The sequence below is a fragment of the Squalius cephalus genome (assembly GCF_949319135.1).
Source record: "Squalius cephalus genome assembly, chromosome: 24".
Lineage (NCBI taxonomy): Eukaryota > Metazoa > Chordata > Actinopteri > Cypriniformes > Leuciscidae > Squalius > Squalius cephalus.
In genome coordinates this window covers 29,373,330-29,395,539 of record NC_137145.1, presented here as the reverse complement: position 1 = coordinate 29,395,539, position 22,210 = coordinate 29,373,330, and the positions used below count along the sequence as shown (strand labels likewise).

Genomic DNA, 22,210 nt, shown 5'->3' with positions numbered 1-22,210 from the left:
GAGACAGTTAGGCTGACAGAGAAGATTTCAGAACTAGAAACACGCATCCAAACTTTAATTGAGGATAGTAAGAGTGCTAGAGCTTCAGATACTATTTTAGATGCGCCTAGCATAGTGAACTCTTTACATGATGCGGTTCCAGCTGAAGTAGTGCCTGAGCAGCCAGGCAAATGGGTGACAGTGAGGGATCGCTCTAGTCACAGATCAAAAAACCACTCATCTGTTCCGATTACCATAACAAATCGATTTGCCCCGCTCAGTGAAACACCCACTGAGAATGATTGTGCCCTAGTTATTGGCGATTCTATTACACGGAACGTGAAAATAGAGACACCAACCACCATAGTCACATGTTTGCCGGGAGCCAGAACGCCTGACATCAAAGCAAATTTAAAAGTGCTGGCTAATGCTAATCGTAAATTCTCTAAGATCATTATTCACGTTGGCACTAATGATGTTCGACTCCGCCAGTCGGAGATCACCAAAATTAATATTAAAGAGGTGTGTGAACTTGCAAGTACGATGTCAGGTACTGTAATTTGCTCTGGCCCCCTTCCTGTTCGCAGGAGTGATGAGATAGTTAGTAGATTGTGTTCTCTTAACGGTTGGCTGTCTAAGTGGTGTCCGCTTAATAATATAGAATTTATAGACAATTAGAAAAGTTTTTGGGGCAAACCTGACCTGTTGAAAAGAGATGGTATTCATCCCTCCTGGGAATGTGCTGCTCTTCTCTCTAGTAATATGGCACATAGTCTTAGAGCTCAAACATGACAATCTGGGGCTCAGGTCAGGAAGCAGACAGACTGGCTAAACCGACCGTCTGCTAGCGGCCTCACGTCACCAAGGTCAGATAAATCCCATCACATAGAGCCTCTTTCACCTAGCTATCATCATATAGAGACTGTGTCTGTTCCCCGAATTTGGAAATCCAAAAAACGTTTAAACCCATCTAAGGTTAAAAATTTAATTGATGTTCAACAAATAAAAAACAGCTATAATACAGATGAGCAAATGCTAAAGCTTGGGTTGCTGAATATTTGATCACTTACTTCAAAAGCACTCATTGTTAATGATATGATTTCAGACTATAACCTAGATGTGCTGTGTTTGACAGAAACCTGGCTAAAACCAAACGATTACATTACTTTAAATGAGTCCACCCGCAAGATTACTGTTATAAACATGAGCCTCGTCTGAAACGCAAAGGGGGAGGAGTTGCTGTAATCTATAGTAATATTTTCAAAACCACTAAGAAATCAAGTTTTAAATATAATTCTTTTGAAGTGTTAGTACTTAATGTGAAAATATATAGTATAAATGATAAATCACGTTTGAGATTTGTGCTGGCTACTGTATACAGGCCACTACGGCACCATAAAGATTTTATCAAAGAATTTGCGGACTTTCTATCAGAATTAATATTGACTGCAGATAAAGTACTAATTGTTGGTGATTTTAATATACACATCGATAATGAAAAAGATGCATTGGGATTGGCATTTAAAGACATTGTAAACTCAATTGGAGTTAGACAACACATGTCAGGACCTACTCATCGTCGTAATCATACTCTAGATCTAATATTATCACATGGAATAGATGTTGATGCCGTTGAAATTCTGCAGCAGAGCGATGACATCTCAGATCATTATCTAGTCTCGTGTAAACTTAATTTAGCAAAGGCTGCAAAGCCGACTCCGTGTTTCAAATATGTTAGACCTATCACTTCTGCCACTAAAGATTGCTTTATTAATAATCTTCCTAATCAGTTTCACCATCTCAGCATCCCAGATAGCTTAGAAGAACTCGATATTGCAACAGAAACTTTTAACTCTCTCTTTTCCAGCACTTTAGACACAGTTGCTCCGTTGCACTTAAAGAAGATTAAAGAAAATAGTCCAATGCCGTGGTACAACGAGCACACTCAGGCCCTTAAAGGGATAGTTCACTTTGAAATTAAATTTTGGTATGTTTTAGCTTACCTGAAGGGCATCCAAGATGTAGGTGTCTTTTTTTCCGCAGTAGTTTCAATTTTGATATTTTTAGGTCAAACTGTTCTTGTCTGTCAGTCATTTCATGCAGGTCTATGGTCACGGTCTCAAAGAGCATGCACAAAGTCCAAATTAAAACAATTCCCCATCGTCCAAATTAAACAATTCCCCATCGTAAGTACACATTGATGGCCTAAGACACGAAACGAGCGGTTTGTGTGAGAAAACGAACAGTATTTATATCGTTGTTATCTCTTGAACACAGCCGCGTCCAAATGATCTGAGGGCGCGGGCGGGTATAGATATATAAACTAGACGTCGCCTTGGCTACGGTTTCGTTCCAATGAACTGCAGTAGCGAAGGCGACATCTAGTGTATATATCTATACCCGCCCGCAGGTATAGATATATACACTAGATGTCGCTTGGCTACGGTTTCGTTCCAATGAACTGCAGTAGCCAAGGCGACGTCTAGTGTATATATCTATACCCGCCCGCGCCCTCAGATCATTTGGACGCGGCTGTGTTCAAGAGATAACAACGATATAAATACTGTTCGTTTTCTCACACAAACTGCTCATTTCGTGTCTTAGGCCGTCAATGTGTACTTACGATGGGGAATTGTTTAATTTGGACGATGGGGAATTGTTTTAATTTGGACTTTGTGCATGCTCTTTGAGACAGTGACCATAGACCTGAATGAAATGACTGACAGACAAGAACGGTTTGACCTAAAAATATCAAAATTGAAACTACTGCGGAAAAAAAGACACCTACATCTTGGATGCCCTTGAGGTAAGCTAAAACATACCAAAATTTTATTTCAAAGTGAACTATCCCTTTAAGAGAGCAGCCAGAAAAATGGAGCGCAACTGGAAGAAAACAAAACTAGAGGCATTTCGCATTTCATGGAAAGAGAGCTCGATTACTTACAGAGAGGCTTTAAAAGCTGCTAGATCTGCTTATTTTTCAAACCTATTAGAAGAAAATAAACATAATACTAGGTATTTATTTGAAACGGTGGCTAAACTAACGAAAAAGAAAGCTTCAAGCAACGAAGTTTCCAAGCAACACAGCAGTAATGACTTTATGAACTTCTTCACTTATAAGATTGATAATATCAGGGAGAAAATTATAACTATGCAACCGTCTACTACAGTATCGCATCAGGGAGTGCATTGTAGTCTTCCGGAGGAAAAATTTGATTCGTTCGTTGCTATAGAAGAGGAAGAATTTACTAAACTCGTTAAATCATCTAAATCTACAACATGTATGTTAGACCCTATACCGACTAAGCTACTGAAAGAAATACTTCCAGAGGTCATAGATCCTCTTCTTAATATCATTAATTCATCTTTGTCTCTAGGATACGTACCAAAAACCTTTAAGCTGGCTATGATTAAACCGCTTGTTAAAAAAGCGCAACTTGATCCTACAGAATTAGTCAATTACAGGCCGATCTCGAATCTACCTTTTCTGTCAAAGATATTAGAAAAAGCAGTATCCTCACAACTGTGTTCCTTTCTTGAAAGAAATGATATCTGCGGATTTCCAGTCAGGATTTAGACCGTACCATAGTACTGAGACTGCTCTCGTTAGAGTCACAAATGATTTGCTCTTATCATCCGATCGTGGTTGTGTCTCTCTATTAGTGTTACTCGATCTTAGTGCTGCATTTGATACTATCGACCACAACATTCTTTCAAATAGACTCAAAAATTATGTTGGCATTAGTGGAATTGCACTAGCATGGTTTAAATCATACTTATCTGACCGTTATCAGTTTGTAGCAGTAAATGAAGAGATGTCTCATCGATCACAAGTTCAGTATGGCGTACCACAAGGCTCAGTACTAGGACCACTGCTGTTCACTCTGTACATGCTACCATTAGGAGATATCATTAGGAAACATGGCATTAGATTTCACTGTTATGGCGACGATACTCAGCTCTATATTTCTTCAAAGCCTAACGAAACTTACCAATTCACAAAATTAACAGAATGCATAGCGGATATAAAAAAATGGATGACTCGTAATTTCCTACTTCTAAATTCTGAAAAAACAGAGTTTCTAATTATTGGACAAAAAACTTCCTCACGTAATAACCTAGAATACTGTCTAACACTTGATGGCTGCTCAGTTAAGTCTTCGTCGTCGGTTAGGAACCTGGGTGTGCTCTTTGATACCAATCTTTCATTTGAAAGTCATGTGTCCAGTATCTGTAAAACTGCATTTTTCCATCTTAAAAATATATCTAAATTACGTCACATGCTCTCATTGACAAATGCGGAACAATTAGTTCATGCGTTCATGACCTCAAGGCTAGATTATTGTAATGCTCTACTGGGTGGTTGCCCTGCACGCTTAATAAACAAACTACAGCTAGTTCAAAACGCAGCAGCTCGAGTTCTTACCAGAACCAGGAAGTATGACCATATTAGCCCGGTTCTGTCAAAACTGCACTGGCTCCCTATTAAACATCGCATCAATTTTAAAATATTGCTGATCACTTACAAAGCACTAAATGGTTTAGCTCCGCAGTACTTGAGCGAGCTCTTAACGCATTATAGTCCTTCACGTCTATTGCGATCTCAAAATTCCGGCCAGTTGATAATACCTAGAATATCAAAATCGACTGCTGGCGGTAGATCCTTCTACTATTTAGCACCAAAGCTTTGGAACAGCCTTCCTACCATTGTCCGGGAAGCAGACACACTCTGTCAGTTCAAAGCTAGACTAAAAACACATCTCTTTGACCTAGCTTTCACATAATACATTATAGACTTCTATAATTCAATGTTAGGCTGCATAGATTAGGTCAGCTGGAACCGGGAACATAAATCCTTCCCATAAATCCTGATGTACTCGTTACATCATAAGAAGAATGGCATCTACGCTAATTTTAGTGTCTTTGTTTATCCCGAGGTTTTCCTGCAGCCTGCCGGATCCAGGCCATATCCAGATCTGATGAAGGACCTTCACCTGGACCCGATGACAACGCAGTGCTGAAGTGCCAACTAGTCTCTCCCTATGGAGGATCCCTTTACCACTCTACAGATAAAGCGTTGTCGGGAAACTCAATTCGCGTATCTACCCCGAATTGATAAAATAAAATAAAATTCTGTATCAAAAATTATAAGGAAACACCAGTACTTTGTTTAGGCTTGGTTTGTAGGGAATTACAAACCTGCGTACATATATTCAAACGCACATAACTATAGAACCAATTCTTAATGCGCATGTGAACGCCATCAGCGTTTCTCACAGGTTCGCGTTTAAAGTCTATGTAGAGAGAATGGTGTTGTCTTAGCGGCCCCTAATTTAATAACAAATGATTGTTGCGACTGAAGCGAATCAATCATAACTAACCTTAGCTGGAAAATAACTTTACTAAAGAACCGCTATAAAGCCAAAACAATCTCTGTTACCATAAATTATACGTTTATCTCTGTAAAGCTGCTTTGAAACAATCTACATTGTTAAAAGCGCTATATAAATGAAGATGACTTGACTTGACTTTAGACATTTGTACTGAAAACAATATGTGTTTTGTAATGCACAGTGAAAGTTGGTTTCTTCCAGAATTTGACTGATTTGGCTCTTTACCTGCTGCAGTAGTTCCTTGCAAATTCTGGTGGGCATCTTTGCGATGCATTCGAGCACAAACCGAGCCACGCCGCCGTACGAGTATTCATCTTCCCTGGGCGCTATTGCTGTTTCCAAACGAGAAAGCAAACATGACATGAGTTCAGCATTACATCATTGGCAGAGATAATGTGTTACAGACAAGATAAACAAACCAGTGAAGACTAGGCCTGTCACAATATATCACAATACAATAATGCAACAATATGTGTCGTGGATAGTTCACCCAAAATAAAAAATTACTGTGTGAGAAAACATTCAAGTTTAGTGTCAGTACTATAAATAACGCTGAATATAAATGTATAATAATGCAATGGTGGAATATTTGTGGGTCCTGATAATGCCAAATGTTAGCAGTAAAAGTGTCCTACATTATTTTAAATATATCTAGTCAGTGACAGAGTGCAAACATATTCATGTGAAATAATTCTGTATTTTCAGCTTCAGTATCATGAATATTGTTATGCTGGTGTCTCTATTGTCCTGTGCTTTGGGATTAGTCCAAATCTAATCATTTATACACACAGTGCAATACCAAATTTAGCATTTTAATCAACAGTACATTTTTTGGTAATATTTTAAAAGAAAATTAATCTTAATTCAAGACGTGAGAAAAGCTCCTCCTACCTTCTTGCGCAACTGCGAGGTTCAGTGCACTCTCCATGTGATTGGCTAAGAGCGCCGTGGGCGTGTTCGGAATCCCATCAGACACCACGATGGAGACCAGGTGACCAGCGGTGCCGACCGGGTCCAGAGCCTGTGCCGACTCTGAGAAGTGCTTGTCGCTCGTATTGGTGGTGACTCTCAGCAAGACATCGGGAGAAATCTCGAGGGCCCGCAGCTCCGTCTTACCTGGGTAAAGGATGTTCGCAGTGAGAATCAACAGAAAACAAGACATTTATCCCCAATAGGCCTATATCACGAAAAAATTACGTCTTTTAGTAGGGATACGGCTCTTCCGGTTAGCTCTTTACAATGGCGGAGTCCGATAGATACCGCTGGACCAAATCTCTCTGCAACCTGCCTGAAGTCATATATGACGATGTGGTTCGGATGGTAAATTAAAACTCTCAAGTGGAAAAGCGTGAAAGCTGAGTTATGGCTGTCTACGTCCTGACGCAGAGCAACCCGGTACACTACAACAACAGCGGCGGGCTGTTCGCCAGTTAGGTAAACGTTTCTATGGTAACAGCGAGTTGGACCAATCAGCAGACGTTGCTGCTACGTTTAGGATTGTGGGTAGTGTAGTTTTTTTTATAAGATCGTGGATAAAACATGTTTTTCTTAAAACAAGGTTGATTTCATACGAACTTATACCTTCTACAGGAGCAAAAACCTTCGTTTCACAACCTCATAGCTCCTGGTCAGTCTACCTCGGATGGTTTAGACATTATGGCTGATAATCTCTAAATCCTTATCGAGAAATACTGTTGACCGGAAGTTCTGAATCCCTACTCCGCGTTCCAGAAGCAGGAAGTGTGACATAGGCCTATACTGACAAAAAATTACATCTAGATAATTACTGGGATTTTGACGATTAAAATGATTAGAGGATAAGCGTGTTTTTGTGATTGAATCTTGTCATAGACAAGACTTTCATATTCTGTGCAGTACTTAGTTAAAGATCCCCTGTGTTGAAAATCCAGCTTTTAATGTTGTTTATGTGTCTATGTGGTGTTTTTAATACGCTTTAACCCTCTGAGGTCTGAGCTGTTTTCTGGGCCCTGGAGGTGTTCTGACATGCTCTGACATTTGTGCTTATTTCTGTTACTTGTGACATTTTCATGGCTAAAGTCTGATTACACTGTATTTAGCACAAACTCTGCTACAATAATATATCAGCAGCATGTATGTAAAAGTTTGCAGTTCTGAGATAATGACATTTATGCGTGGTTTGTGAAAATACAAAAAAAAAATTGTCACTGAAATAAGGCCATGAAACCCATACTGATTATTTCTTCACAAGACTTTTGAAAATTGCATCACATAGCCTAGAATATTTGCTCCAAAACTGTGTAAAAATCATCCTGACTGCTCATTCAGATAACACAATATATTGATTTAAAATTTGTAAGACGTGTTTTGTGTAAGAAAGCTTTATGCGAGGAGGCGTGATCACATCATTAATATGTAAGCTTTTCACACCTGAGAAAGACAAAGAACCTCCCCTAATGGCCCTATTAGGAGCTATCAGGCCCTGTCATTCTGAGCAACCTTGCACAATACTGTAAATGAGGAGATTTAAAAAAGAATGGCTTTTAAATTGTTTGGATTTATTTACAACACAACATAATCCAAAGATACACAACAAATGCCAAAAAAGCACTTCAAAGACAGAGACCTTTGTGCCATTCCTAAAAACATTGTACATACCTTTCATTTCCAAGATTTTCACTTTACCGTGTTCACGTACAGAGACTCATGTGAATGTTGAAGTCCTCAGTGGCATCTGGGCCCTGAAAAAAAAAAAAGTGAACATACTGATATCAAGAGAAAGGCCTGCACGATTTTGGAAATAAATATTAGATTTTTCTGGTTAAAATTGCTTTTTAAAATTCACAGAATACACACACACACAAATGTTTCCAACAATATATAATATAATGAACACCAGGTTTGTTGTGCCTTGTAGGCATAAGGTATATGCGCAGTGCCGGATAAAATAATAATAACAATAAATAACCTATAGCAGTATAAATCTTCCAAAAGATTTCAGTAACAACTAAGCTAGAGAAAAATATATTGATTATCATGTTACTTCAAATGTTTCCATCCGTTATGATGATATGAAATGAGATAATAATAAAAACATGAAGCCGTTTGGTGCGTTTTGCTTTCATCCAAAATATGATACAGTACATTCAAACGCGATCGCGCAGCAAAATATGATACATTCAAACGCGATCGCGATCCAAAACATGATACATTCAAACGCGATCGCGCTCAAATATAAAACATTATGGTTACCATATACATATCTACGTTTGAGCAGATATCCACAAACACAGTAACAGTAAACACGGGTCTAAATATTATAATATTCCCCATATATCTAGCAACAGTTCAACTGCAACGTGACATTTATGCAACAATAACAAACTAATATGTAAGAATTTCTTACCTTACATCTTTCTTGTCTTCAAATCGCGTTCTTCTTCTTCTGAGGTAGCCTAAATCCAATGTAAGCTCAGGCACGTCTTTCAAACTCGACGAAAAGTGAAGTGAAGTGTTTTGTTGTTGAGGTAATGAGCGAGTCCGCGTTCCATGTGGAGATTTGCATGTGAATATCTTTTGCGCGAGTGGGCGTGGCCAAATTAACTGTAATGAGCAAGCGTTTGAGAAGCTGGACATCTTGTTGGTTTTATACAAATTACTAAAACAGAGAATATTTGTTTTCGTTTTGAATCCGATCATTTAAAAGTACACACTTAAATGTTTATAAAGGTATATGGCTCATAAATGTGTGACAAGTATTCGCTGAGTTTTGTTTCAGTTTATAGACGTGCTCAAGAAAAAAAAGTTCACCGCGACGGAGAGGCAGAACGCACACCCTGTTTATTTTCTTTATTTTACAAAAGCACAATGTTTTGATTTGATTGTAAGTGGACACATACAAAAGGAGAAATATCACAGATTCTTTTTTTATATTTCTTTTTTCTGAATGACGGAGTAATTTAAGTTTGTAGTGCTACAATGTGGAGAAAATCCAGCAAAACGCGCCCGCGCGTTTGTCGACCTCAGAGGGTTAAGACAAACCATGTGTAAATTCATAAGTCGACACCATTGCTGAGTATTTCCTCCTTAAAACTGAAGTGAACCAAAGACAGTCTCAAAAGCACGCTTTGAAATCACTGGTGTTTCTGATGTCACAAACTACCTTGTAACCAATCAGATCAACGTGTGATCGTCAACCAGTGGATCTCTGAGCTGAGTGAGTGAGTGGAGGTGGGGCTCATTTGCATATTCATAGAACCACGCATACTAAATGAGGCAAGGGTGTCGAGTTACAGTCAAGATATTAAGGCATGAATATTTTTGTTTTTTCAAGGAAAAACATTTTAATATGTAATTTTAGTGGTCAAAGATGAGTTTTAAGGGATACAATTCTCAGCTGAAGGAAATAATACATTGTTTATCAGCTTTAATATCTCAGCTACATTTTCTTATCGGGCCGAAAACAATAACATTATAAATGAACATACAGACCCTTTCCAAAAAATTTGAATATCATGGAAAAGTTTATTTATTTCCATAATTCCATTCAAAACGTTAAATGAGAACTCCGGTCAATTTTAACATTGAGCTAATTTTTTTGTACATTTGGAGTGCTGTCAATACAGAGAACAACGACAAAAATCGGTGTTGCCTACACCGAGTTATTCTATTTTTAAAATTTGCACCCGGTTGACTTCAATGGGGCAAGTACTAAACCTGCTTTTAGCCTCTTAACATCCTTGATGTGTCATTACAAGTGCACAGAAAATGTGAGTGATTCCTTCAGAGTGAACACGAGTGAATCTGACTGCAGTAGATGTGAAAGATATGTATAAAAATGATGTTATTTAAGCCAGCGCAAATACCTGTGTTTACATCCTGTTTTCGGTTGAAGTCCAAAGTAGTCGATTGGGTAGTCGAACAGGATGTAAACACAAGTATTTGCGCGAATATAAGAGAAAATATAATCGTGCATTGCATTGCACGTGAACTGGAGCGCATCTCATCCTAACTTAACCGAAACTCAGCGTATGCCTCACACAGACATGAGAAATACATCAAATACACAAAGCTTGAAATGTCTTTAAACAAAATAATTCAAAACGAAAATAAAAAGGCTACTCTCTGATTATGTAATCCATGATGTGCATTTCTCTCTATAGGCGCGTTCACTACGGAGATGGCGATCGTTAACTTCATCTTTGCAGTCGACACGGTCAGAAAACACTAGTTTATAAAAAAAAAAATCAATGCACGCGTCACCGGATTTACAAATGCACATCTTGCTCGTTGCACACACACATATTATGTCGAAATAATGAGATATTATATTGAAATAACATTATTATTAATAATATATCTTTTAGAATATTTGATTGAATGCTGAATGTTGCGCTTGTTCAATTGAATAAAATGAAAATTTTAATTGTGATCATTAAAATAATTGAATATTAAATATTTAGTGGCCAAGTTTTGCTCATTTATATATATATATATATATATATATATATATATATATATATATATATATATATATATATATATATATATATATATATATATATTGCAATTCCATTGCGATTGCTCATATACAGTATATATATATATATATATATATATATTGCAATTCCATTGCGATTGCTCATATACAGTATATATATATATATATATATATATATATATATATATATATATATATATATATATATATATATATAGTAGCGATAGTTCATTCTAAGTTTACTCAAGTGGAAGAATGTGACTAATAAACTTAGGCCTACTAGCACTATGCATTATATTCTATTCATCATGTTTTCGGGACGAAAAAAAAAAAAAAACAGTCCCGTGCAGACCTCCTTAAACCTTAGGTGTGTATGTGTTTGTCCCGAATAAATAATAATAAAAAAGTCAAGTCAAGTTTATTTATATAGCGCTTTTCACAATACAGATTGTATGAAAGCAGCTTCACAGTATTAAATTAAAATAATACATCAATGTTTGTTTCTAGTGGAAAACGTCCATGTTTGGTAATGCTGATCAATAGTATTGTTGATTGATTCATTAAATTAAATATCCCCAAATATCCCCAACTGAGCAAGCCAAAGGCAACAGTGGCAAGGAACTGAAAAACTCCATTAGGTGACCTAATGGAGAAAAAAAAAAAAACCTTGGGAGAACCCAGGCTCAGTCGGGGGCCAGTTCTCCTCTGGCGTTTATGAACTAGAGGTCGGATTTAACTGTAAGATTAAAAGTATTATATGAATGCCTGGCTGAAGAGATGCGTCTTTAATCTAGTTTTAAACTGGGAGAGCAAGTCTGAGCAACGAACAGTATCAGAAAGACTATTCCAGAGTTTTGGAGCTAAATGTGAAAATGCTCTAGATATCCTAGGTATGACCAAAAGCCTTGAATTTAGTGATCTTAAAGAGCGCGATGGATTATAGGGCGATAGAAGATCCGTTAAATAGACTGGAGCTAAGCCGTTTAGGGCTTTATAAGTCAGTAGCAATACCTTGTAATTAATACGGAACTTTATAGGCAGGGGTGCACATAACATTTTTGGTCTTGTTCTCAGGGGAGAACCTGGGGTTGTTGCTTGGTCCTCACATTTTCAAATGCATTTTTTCCTTAACCCACCTCACGGGAGGAACAAATTAGAGGGATGCATAATATATTAAATATTGTTATCTGACTATACCTACATCCAAATAAAAAAAAAAAAATAAAAAAAATCGAGCACACTTTAAAATAGTCAAATTTTTATCAGGCAGTAGGCTAATATGGCCTAGTCGAGTCTATGCAGACTGCTTGTTATTATCAGAGATGGCAAAGCCGGCGAAGGAGGTAACTTTACGTGACAAACTCAAAAAAAGGAGAATTAAAAACAAAGGTCATCCATCCATTTTTTCCCCCAAAACGCTATAAATCCATCCTTTTTTTATATATATATATTTTTTAAATTGATGGTTTGTCTTTTTTTTTTTTTAAGTATTTTGTCATTTATGAGGAAAAAACAATCTTACGTGAGTGACAGTTCTCCATTACGGACGCGACCACTCTGAAAGCGCCGCGGCACTAAAAGACTTTCAAACTTTCACAGAGACCTCAAACAAAGCACAAAGCCTTTCTTTAAAGCGAATTTCGTTTTGTATTAATTGTATCTTAATTTTAATCCATGTTTCATTAACCAATTTCCTGGTTTTAATAAATAAAAAAAGTAAATAGGCTATCTTGATTGTTTAGGCTATTTTTTAATTATAGCCTAAGTGTAAAATATTAGGCTGTGTATACCGACATGGATCAATTATTAATATTAAATTTCATCTGTCTTTTGTAGGCATAGGCTAGCTGATGGCGCACCAACGAAAAATCCTAAATGATGTGCCAAAATGCGTTTTCTATTAGGCTACAATGAAAATATTGTACGTTTATAACGTGACATACTGTCTTTCCATGCGATTCTAAATACCTCTAAATTAGTTCGTTTCCATTTACACTCTAAATTACGGGTTTCTCTCTTTAGAACATGCAGAGTATTGTTGTACCATGGTGCTTTACTTTTCTCTCTGACCTTTTTTAATCTAATGGGTGCAACAATATCCAATTTTCCAGAGAGAATGGTGCTCATAGTGCTAGTTAATTCCTCTAGTTCATCTGTTTGTTTGGGTTCACTGAGCAGCTGAGACAGATCAGATAAGCCATTTGAAAAATTATCTATGGTGGATGGAAGGATTGTTCTGCCTGATCGATAACGCGGTGCAGCATGATATATTACAGGAGTATGTAATATGCAAGTTACCATGTAATGGTCAGTGACATCATCACTTTGTGGAATGATATCTATATCGGTTGGATCGGTTCCATGTGATATAATTAAATCGAGTGTATGATTAAAACGATGAGTTGGTCCAGTAACGTTTTGCTTGACCCCAAAGGAGTTTAATAAATCTGTAAACGCAGCCCCTAACGCATCATTTGGATTATCTACGTGTATGTTAAAATCTCCAACAATTAATGCTTTATCGACAATGACTAATAGGTCTGAGAGAAAATCTGCAAACTCTTTTAGGAAATCAGCGTAAGGCCCAGGCGGTCTATATACGGTAGCCAAGGCTAGAGATAATAGGGATGTTTTTCTAACATCTAAGAGCGTAACATTTAGTACAAGTACTTCAAACGAAATAAACTTATAACCCATTTTCTGAGTAACATTGAGAATATCTCTATAGATTGTTCCAACACCGCCGCCACGACCAATCAGACGGGGCTCATGTTTATAGGAGTATCCTGATGGAGTAGATCATTTAGACCGAAATAATCATTTGGTTTAAGCCAGGTTTCAGTAAGGCAAAGTACATCGAAGCTATTATCTGTGACTATTTCATTTACAATAACTGCCTTAGGTGTGAGTGATCTAATGTTTAGAAGACCTAGCTTTAGAAATTGTTTTTGTTTACTAATAGCAACATTTTCTGTTTTAATAACAATTAGATTTTTCCTAGATCCTGCAGTAGATTTATTATTTGATCTCACTAAACGGGGAATAGACACAGTTTCTATGCAATGTTCTACACTAGTATTTATATCAGTTAAATTGGTGCAGCAGAGACAGTTTCTGCTCATTGCACCATGACACTAACCATTCATTTAGCGCAAATAATCAACTAAACTTTTCATTTCCTAGTCGGTACGTGGGAAGCGGTCCTGACACAATGATCGTTGTTTCAGGCGATGTGCTGCGTACCGTATCGATCAGATTCCTGAAGTTTTTCTTCAGAACCTCCGTCTAGCACAGCCTGATGTCGTTCACTCCTGCGTGCAGGACCACAGTTCCGACGCGCTCGTCACCGTTCAGAATCTCGGGAACGCGAGCAGCGATTTCAGAAGCACGAGCACCAGGAAAGCAGTGACTGTGCACCTTACTTTTTTTTTGTACGTGCCGAACGATGGAATCGCCGATGATCACAGCATCGCGTTCTGTTTCGCGAAGAGTGGAGAAGCGGTTTTGGGTGGATATCTCGAAAACCGGGAGGGTCGGAGAGAGTCTTGGTCTAGACCTGACTCGCGTCTTCCGCTGCGGAACCATCCAGGCTTCGTGGTGACGTGTTGGAGCCGGAGTGAACGAGACCATGGCTGATCGCGACCTCGGCGCTCGGGACCGATGCTGAGAAACGCACGGAGTAGACGAGGTCGGAGTCAGCGGGTTAGTAACGTTAATCACTGATTTGTGTGCATCGGCGCATGATGTTTCAAGAGCTAAACGCCGGTCTCTCAGCTCGGCTTGTCTCACTAAAAGGTCGTGGATCTGTTTCTCAACAGCTTCCAGCTCAGACTGCAGTGCGTGCAGCTCAAATGTGTCCTCACCTGCATCAAAAGGTAGACTACTTACATCTGATATATTCGCCATTTTAACAGATGGACAGTAAGTTAGCAACGACACTACCAGTGATGCTATCAATATTAATACTAATTTATGACTGAAGTCTTGAATATAATCCGTCTTTTTAGTGGTACGGGTGTAGAGTAGATGCACGATAGGCGGAAAAAAATGTTTGTTTGTAAGTGAGTGTGGAGAAGACGCGTTCAGCCGTGATCCACGGGAGTAACCTATAAGAGTATCCGATGTTGGATCACTAATAGGCTTGAGACGCGTCTGCTCAACAGTCCGCGTTGTAACTATGAGGTGAGGAAAAGTAGAAAATGTTCGTTGTAAGTGAGTTTAAAGAGAAAAATCAAGAATTATAAATCAAATCGATGGAGCTCCAAAGACAACAACGCGTTCAGACGCGATGCATGCGCATTCGTGCGCAAAAAAGGAATAAAGTTCAAAAGTCGGACTGTAAGCGAATCAAGCATGATTGCTATTCGATTCGATTCGATTCCATTGCGATTGCTATTGAAATGGGAGGTGAGACAGAGTTCATTAAGAGTATTTAATTTGTATCCATAGGCCTACTCTGTGTAGCTGGCCCGCCATCTACTGGCTAAAAAAAATATTGGCCCGCGGCCAAAGTTACTTGCCGACCCCTGCCCTAGACTGAGGATCTGGCCAATCCTAATTCAATCAGCATAAGGCTCCAAGAGCCATATGGGCTCCGAAAGGCCATTTGCAGAACAAAAGGTGAGATTCTCAGTGAATCATTCGTGTGCTAATCCCATCAGTCTGAGTGAAACTGGGGCTCCAAGAGCCATTAAAGACAATAAGGAGAGAACAGGAATTGCAACTTTGCTGAGATCTTAACCTTAAAATCTAAATATAATATTCTTTACCATGATGTTATGTACGGAAGCATATTTGAAATAGATTCTTAAAATTTGTTATTCTTCAATAGGCCTAAACTAGGGAATGTAGTCATTCCCAAAAATCAAAAGCAACACTTTGATAACGAATTAAATAATATTGATTGGAATGACGTTTACAAACTAAGGACGTAGATAATAGTTGTAATATTATGATGAACACTCACAGGACTTAAGAAATATACAAAAACTGTTAAGTGTACACAAAGAAGAAGCTCTTTACCCTGGCTGAATAATGATATTCACCAGTTAATGAAAAAAGGGATCTTGCATTGAAAAATTCACTATTCACTAAATCAATTACGGACCTCCTTATTTTTAAGGGATTAAGAAATCGGGTTGTTAGGGAATTGCGCTTGGCAAAAACCACATACTTTAACACAACTGATAGTATGTCTCTTTGGAAACACCTTAACAGTGTTACTAAACTTAAGCCCAGCCAACGAAAATTAATAACGGAGTTGGAAGTAAATGGAGTGATTAGCACTGACAGTACAGAAATCACAAATGAATTTAATAACTATTTCATTCAATCAGTGGAGGAGCTTGCTCAAAATTTTGAAACAGTAATACTATCACAGGCTAATATAACAGACTCTTTTCCGCCCTTTTATATTAAGGAAGTTGACCAAGAGAAAGCTGCTAAAATCATTAATAAATTAAATAATTCAAAGGCAAAGGATTGGTTTGGGTTGGATATTGCTGTTATTAAAACACACAACTCCACTCTGATTAAACCAATAACACATATGATAAACCTCTCCATTAGAGTTGGTAAATTTCCACAAACCTGGAAAACATCAGTCATAACGCCAATTTTGAAGGCTGGTGCACCAGATCAAGTAAGCAATTATAGACCAATCTCTATCTTACCAGTTCTCTCAAAGATTCTGGAAAAATTGTTGCAGAACAACTGGTTGACCACCTTGAAAATAATTTACTTATTTATCCTAAACAATTTGCATTTAGACCAGGGTATTCAACTGAAATGGCCAACTGCTACCTTTCTGAAAACATCAAGTCTTCATTAGATAAGGGTAATGTAGTTGGAGCAGTGTTCATAGATCTTAAACAGGCTTTTGATACTGTGAATCATGAAGTGCTTTTAAACAAACTAAGTACTTTTAATTTTTCTGAGCAAGCAACTGGCAGGTTTGCATCATATCTCGAATCAAGAGAGCAGTGTGTAAAAATCAATGCAGAATATTCAACCCCCCGACAATCTACAATGGGAATTCCACAAGGCTCGATTTTGGGGCCTCTGCTCTTCAGCTTATACATAAACGACTTACCATCATGTTGTAAAAAAGCTGAATGTCAGATGTATGCTGATGACACAATTATTTGTGTCTCAGCTAAAACCCCTTGTGTAGCAGCAGATATATTAACTAGCGAAATGGAGGGAGTATCCCTATGGCTTAAAAACAATCACTTAACTCTGAATTTGAAAAAGACTTTGTCAATGTGTTTTTCAATGAGAAGGAAAGCAAAAGAAAAGCTTATAATTAGAATAAATCAAGAGGAAATAGAGGAAGTCAATGATTTTAAATTCCTAGGTGTAATTTTGGACCCCGAACTTAAATTTGATAAACATGTTAAAAAACTATGCAAAACTAATTTTAACTGTTTTAGAATGATTAGACATTACATACCCCTCAAGGCAGCTCAACTGTTTATGCATGCCATGATATTTTCCCATCTTTCTTATTGTGTTACTGTATGGAGCCAGGCTTCACAGTCAACTGTTAAACCCATTATTTCACTATATAAACAAGCATTGAAAATAATGGATCAAAAAGAAACAAAATGGCATCATTGTATAATACTGAAAAGGTATAATTAGCTTAGTTATTATAGTTTTATTAAGTTCTCTTTTGTCAAATTGATTTTTAAATGTGTGAATAATCTCGCACCAGCTGTACTTTGTCCATATGTGACAAAAACAAATACTAATAGAATCACCACTAGGGGATCAGCAAATAGCAACTGCAGGGTGGCACAGCGCAAAACCACTTTCAGTCAGTCATCTTTCCCCGGTGGAGGGTCGGGGGAGAATCCTTGGTTTCCGAGTCCAATGACGGGCAGCACCCTATTTCAGTTAAAGAAAGAACTGACACACCCATCTCTGAGCATACAGAGTTCTCGGATGACAGTGTGCGCCGCTCTCGAGTCTCGCCACTCTCGTCCCCCTCTGTCGCCAGACCCCTGCCAGAGCACGCCCCCGTGGGCCGCTGGTCCTCCCCTGGCCTCCTCTGGCAGGACGCGGCTAATGACCGTGCCCCCGCACTGGGCCGCTATGCCACCCACGCCTGGGCCGGTCATTCTGCTTCGCTGCACCACCGAGGGTACGTCTGTGGTCCACATGACCCCGCTGGTACAGTTCTTGGGAGCCTGGTTAGAGCTTCCCAGACTGCAGCCATCAGGCTCGGCTATGCGATTCAGTTCGCGCGGTCTCCTCCCCGCTTCAGGGGAGTCCGCTTCACTATGGCCGGTGGCAATGCCCCTGTCATAAGAGCGGAGGTCGCCACCCTACTGGCGAAGGGTGCGATCAAGACTGTCCCTCCAGCCGAAATGAAGTCTGGGTTTTAAAGCCCCTACTTTATTGTACCGAAGAAATCCGGTGGGTTACGACCAATCCTGGACCTGCGTGTCTTGAACCGCTCCCTTCACAGGATGCCGTTCAAGATGCTCACGGCCAAACGCATTTTCGAATGCGTGCGGCCGCAGGATTGGTTTGCAGCGATCGACCTGAAGGACGCCTACTTCCATGTCTCCATTCTTTCTCGACACAGACCGTTCCTACGGTTTGCTTTCAAGGGGCAGGCATACCAGTATGCGGTTCTCCCTTTCGGGCTAGCCCTGTCTCCTCGCGTATTCACGAAGGTCGTCGAGGCAGCCCTTGTTCCTCTACGGGAACACGGGGTTCGCATCCTGAACTATCTCGACGACTGGCTGATCCTAGCTCACTCTCGAGACCAGGTTTGCGAACACAGGTACTTAGTGCTCCAGCACCTAGCTCTTCTGGGCCTTCGGGTCAACTGGGAGAAGAGCAAACTCTGCCCCGTGCAGAGGATCTATTTTCTCGGTATGGAAATCGACTCGTCTCTGCTGACTTGCCTTCGTCAGTTCGAGGGCAAGAGTGCGGTCCCACTGAAACTATTTCAGAGGCTCCTGGGGCATATGGCATCCGCAGCCGCAGTAACGCCGCCCGGATTGCTTCATATGAGACCGCTTCAGCTTTGGCTTCGCGATCGAGGCCCGAGGTGGGCATTGCAACACGGCACGCTCCGAGTCCCAGTGACTCCGACCTGCCGTCAGACCTTCACCCCGTGGACGAACCTCAGTTTTCTTCGGGCCGGAGTGCCCTTAGAACGAGTTTCCAGGCATGTTGTTGTATCAACAGATGCCTCCACCACGGGCTGGGGCGCCATGTGCAATGGACATGCTGCCGCGGGCTCCTGGAAAGGACCCCAGCACCTTTGGCATTTCAAATGCCTCGAGTTGCTGGCTGTACGTCTCGCCCTGCACCGCTTACGTGCGTTGCTCAGGGGCCAGCACGTATTAGTCCGATCAGACAATACAGTGACAGTAGCGTACATCAACCGACAAGGTGGTCTACGCTCCCGCCGTATGTCGCAACTCGCCCGCCACCTCCTCATATGGAGTCAGAAGCATCTGAGGTCGCTTCGAGCCATTTATATCTCGGGAGGGCACGCTCGGCACGGATGCACTGGCGCACAGCTGGCCGCGGGGCCTCCGCAAGTATGCGTTACCCCCAGTGAGCCTTCTTGCGCAGACCTTGCGCAAGATCAGGGAGGACGAGGAGCAGGTCATTTTGGTTGCCCCGTATTGGTACAACCGCACTTGGTTCCCAGAACTAGTTCTCCTCGCAACAGCACCTCCCTGGCCAATCCCTCTGAGGAAGGACCTGCTTTCTCAGGGACGGGGCACCCTATGGCACCCTCGTCACGATCTTTGGAACCTCCACGTGTGGCTCCTGGATGGGACGAGGCAGGTTTGAGTACCCTACCACCAGCTGTGGTGGCTACCATCACTTCCGCTAGAGCATCGTCCACGAGACATGCCTAAGCGTTGAAGTGGAACCTCTTTGTCAACTAGTGTTCTTCAAAACAACAAGACCCCACGAAATGCCCGATCAGTGTCGTGCTTTCCTTCCTGCAAGAAGGGTTGGAGCGAAGGCTGTCTCCCTCCACCCTGAAAGTGTATGTTGCCGCCATTGCCGCACATCATGACGCAGTTGAAGGTAAGTCCATTGGAAAGCACGACCTGATCATCAGGTTCCTGAGAGGAGCGAGGAGACTGAATCCTCCTCGCCCTCCGCTTGTACCCTCTTGGGACCTCTCAGTGGTTCTAACTGCCCTGCAGAGTGCTCCCTTTGAGCCTCTGCAATCAGTGGAGCTTAAGTTCCTGTCAATGAAGACAGTGCTCCTGGTTGCATTGGCCTCCATCAAGAGGGTAGGGGACCTGCAGGCATTTTCGGTTGACGAAGCGTGCCTGGAGTTTGGGCCGGCTAACTCTCACGTGATCCTGAGACCCCGGCCTGGATGTGTGCCCAAGGTTCCTACCACTCCCTTTCGAGACCAGGTAGTGAACCTGCAAGCGCTGCCCTTGGAGGAGGCAGACCCAGCCTTGGCACTGCTCTGTCCAGTACGCGCCCTCCGTGCTTACGTAGATAGAACGCAGTGTTTCAGGACATCAGACCAGCTCTTTGTCTGTTATGCTGGGAAGCTGAAGGGAAAGGCTCTCTCCAAGCAAAGGTTGTCTCACTGGATAGTGGACGCCATTGCTTTGGCATACCAGCAGCAAGGTCGACAGGGCCCCCTTGGTGTGACGGCCCACTCCACTCGGAGTGTGGCATCCTCTTGGGCTTTAGCGCATGGCGCCTCGCTAACAGACATCTGCAGAGCTGCAGGCTGGGCGACACCTAACACATTCACGAGATTCTAAAATCTCAGAGTGGAGCCAGTTTCTTCTCATGTACTAGCTTCAACTAGCCGGTACTAGATTCTGCTCAGGTGTCTTCGCTTGCTCGCCATTCCTCTCCACGGATGGGATACGTGCGATATTTTCCTCAGGTGAGCCTAATAAGCCCTGAGTCTCCTCCAGCACTATCGACGTCAACGCCAGAGTTATGCCACCGGCAGCTTTCGTGCTTGGCTAGGTGCCTCCATGTGCATGGTTCCCCCTCTGGGCAACCCCCACATGTGTATTTCCACTGGAAGCCTCTTTGAGCATGTGTCTTTCCCTCGGCAAGCCACCTTGCCACCCCTGGGGTTGAAATATTCCACCTGTGGCTGGACACCCCAGTGTTACTCCATATGCAGCCCTTCGGGGTCATATGTGTATTCCAAGTCCCCCCCTTCGGGTTGGGCATGTTGGCATTTTTCCACTGAGATGCTTCCCAGTGTACCTTGGTATTCCTGTGTTAAGTAGGACTCCTTCGTCCGTGCTAGTCTCACGACAGGGAGCTCAGACTTATGCAGGGCACTGGAAGACAGCCGAGGTGGCGTGATTAGACTGGGGACCCCATTCGTCTTCATCCGACTTGACTCGGAGTGACTACGAAAGGGAACGTCTCGGTTACGTATGTAACCCTCGTTCCCTGAGTAGGGACCGGAGACGTTAAGTCTCCCTGCCACTTCCGCTGTACCGCTGGAACGCTTGAGTTCAGTCTCGGCTCCTCAGCGAAGACATATCTGCATGTTGCCAGCGTACTTCCTAATATACCCCCAGGGTGGGGCGGAGTTACGCTATGCAAATTCCACAGACCCATGGCATTTCATTGCCTTTGGCTCGTTTTATATACTCGAAGATGAAAGGCTTTCTAAGCGAAAACCCATTCGTCGTCATCCGACGTAACGTCTCCGTTAATTTTTCCTTATTTTTATTTTTTTATACTTTGAAACAATTTAACAAATCTGGAGTACAATTTATATTTAATACAAATTCGGTAATTGTACATTTTTGTATTTGTGATTGCATTGAGCAAGAATAAGAAGCTTGCTTATACACATGTTCTCTCCCTGGATGTACATAGTTACCTTTTTATTTTATTTTTTCATTATTTTTTACCCTTATTAATAAAAAATAAAAAAAATGTTTTATTTAACTTTTCCTTTTTTTTCTTTCTTTTTTTAAAGGGGAAAAAAATATCCTTTGAAACAATTTAACAAATCTGGAGTACAATTTATATTTAGAATTGTACATATTTGTATTTGTAAAGACACTTTGTGATTGTATTGAGCACGATGCACACTGAAATATACTATATGATTGAACTCTGTGACCCTGGACCACAGAACCAGTCTCGAGTCGCACGGGTATATCTGTGGCAATAGCCAACAATACATGTTATGGGTCAAAATTAGCGATTATTTTTCTTCTATGCCAAAAGTCATGAGGATATTAAGTAAAGATCATGATCCATGAAGATATTTAGTAAATTTCCTACCGTAAATATATAAAACATTTATATTTGTGAGTGAATGCAGCACAATAGATAACATGAATGCACAACTTTAAAGGCGATTTTCTCAATG

General features: G+C 40.7%; 1 protein-coding gene across 3 annotated transcripts in view; it reads right to left on the bottom strand.

The window, feature by feature from the left end:
- Positions 1–22,210, bottom strand: part of LOC307153122 (uncharacterized protein) — an 88,967-nt gene that overhangs the window by 7,891 nt on the left and 58,866 nt on the right. For all 3 annotated transcript variants that reach the window (XM_079862293.1, XM_079862294.1, XM_079862295.1), the window contains 2 exons: positions 6,264–6,488; positions 5,598–5,704 (listed from right to left, as the gene is read on the bottom strand). In XM_079862293.1, the coding sequence (XP_079718419.1) occupies positions 5,598–5,704; positions 6,264–6,488 (332 nt within the window). The remainder of the gene's footprint in view (positions 1–5,597; positions 5,705–6,263; positions 6,489–22,210) is intronic.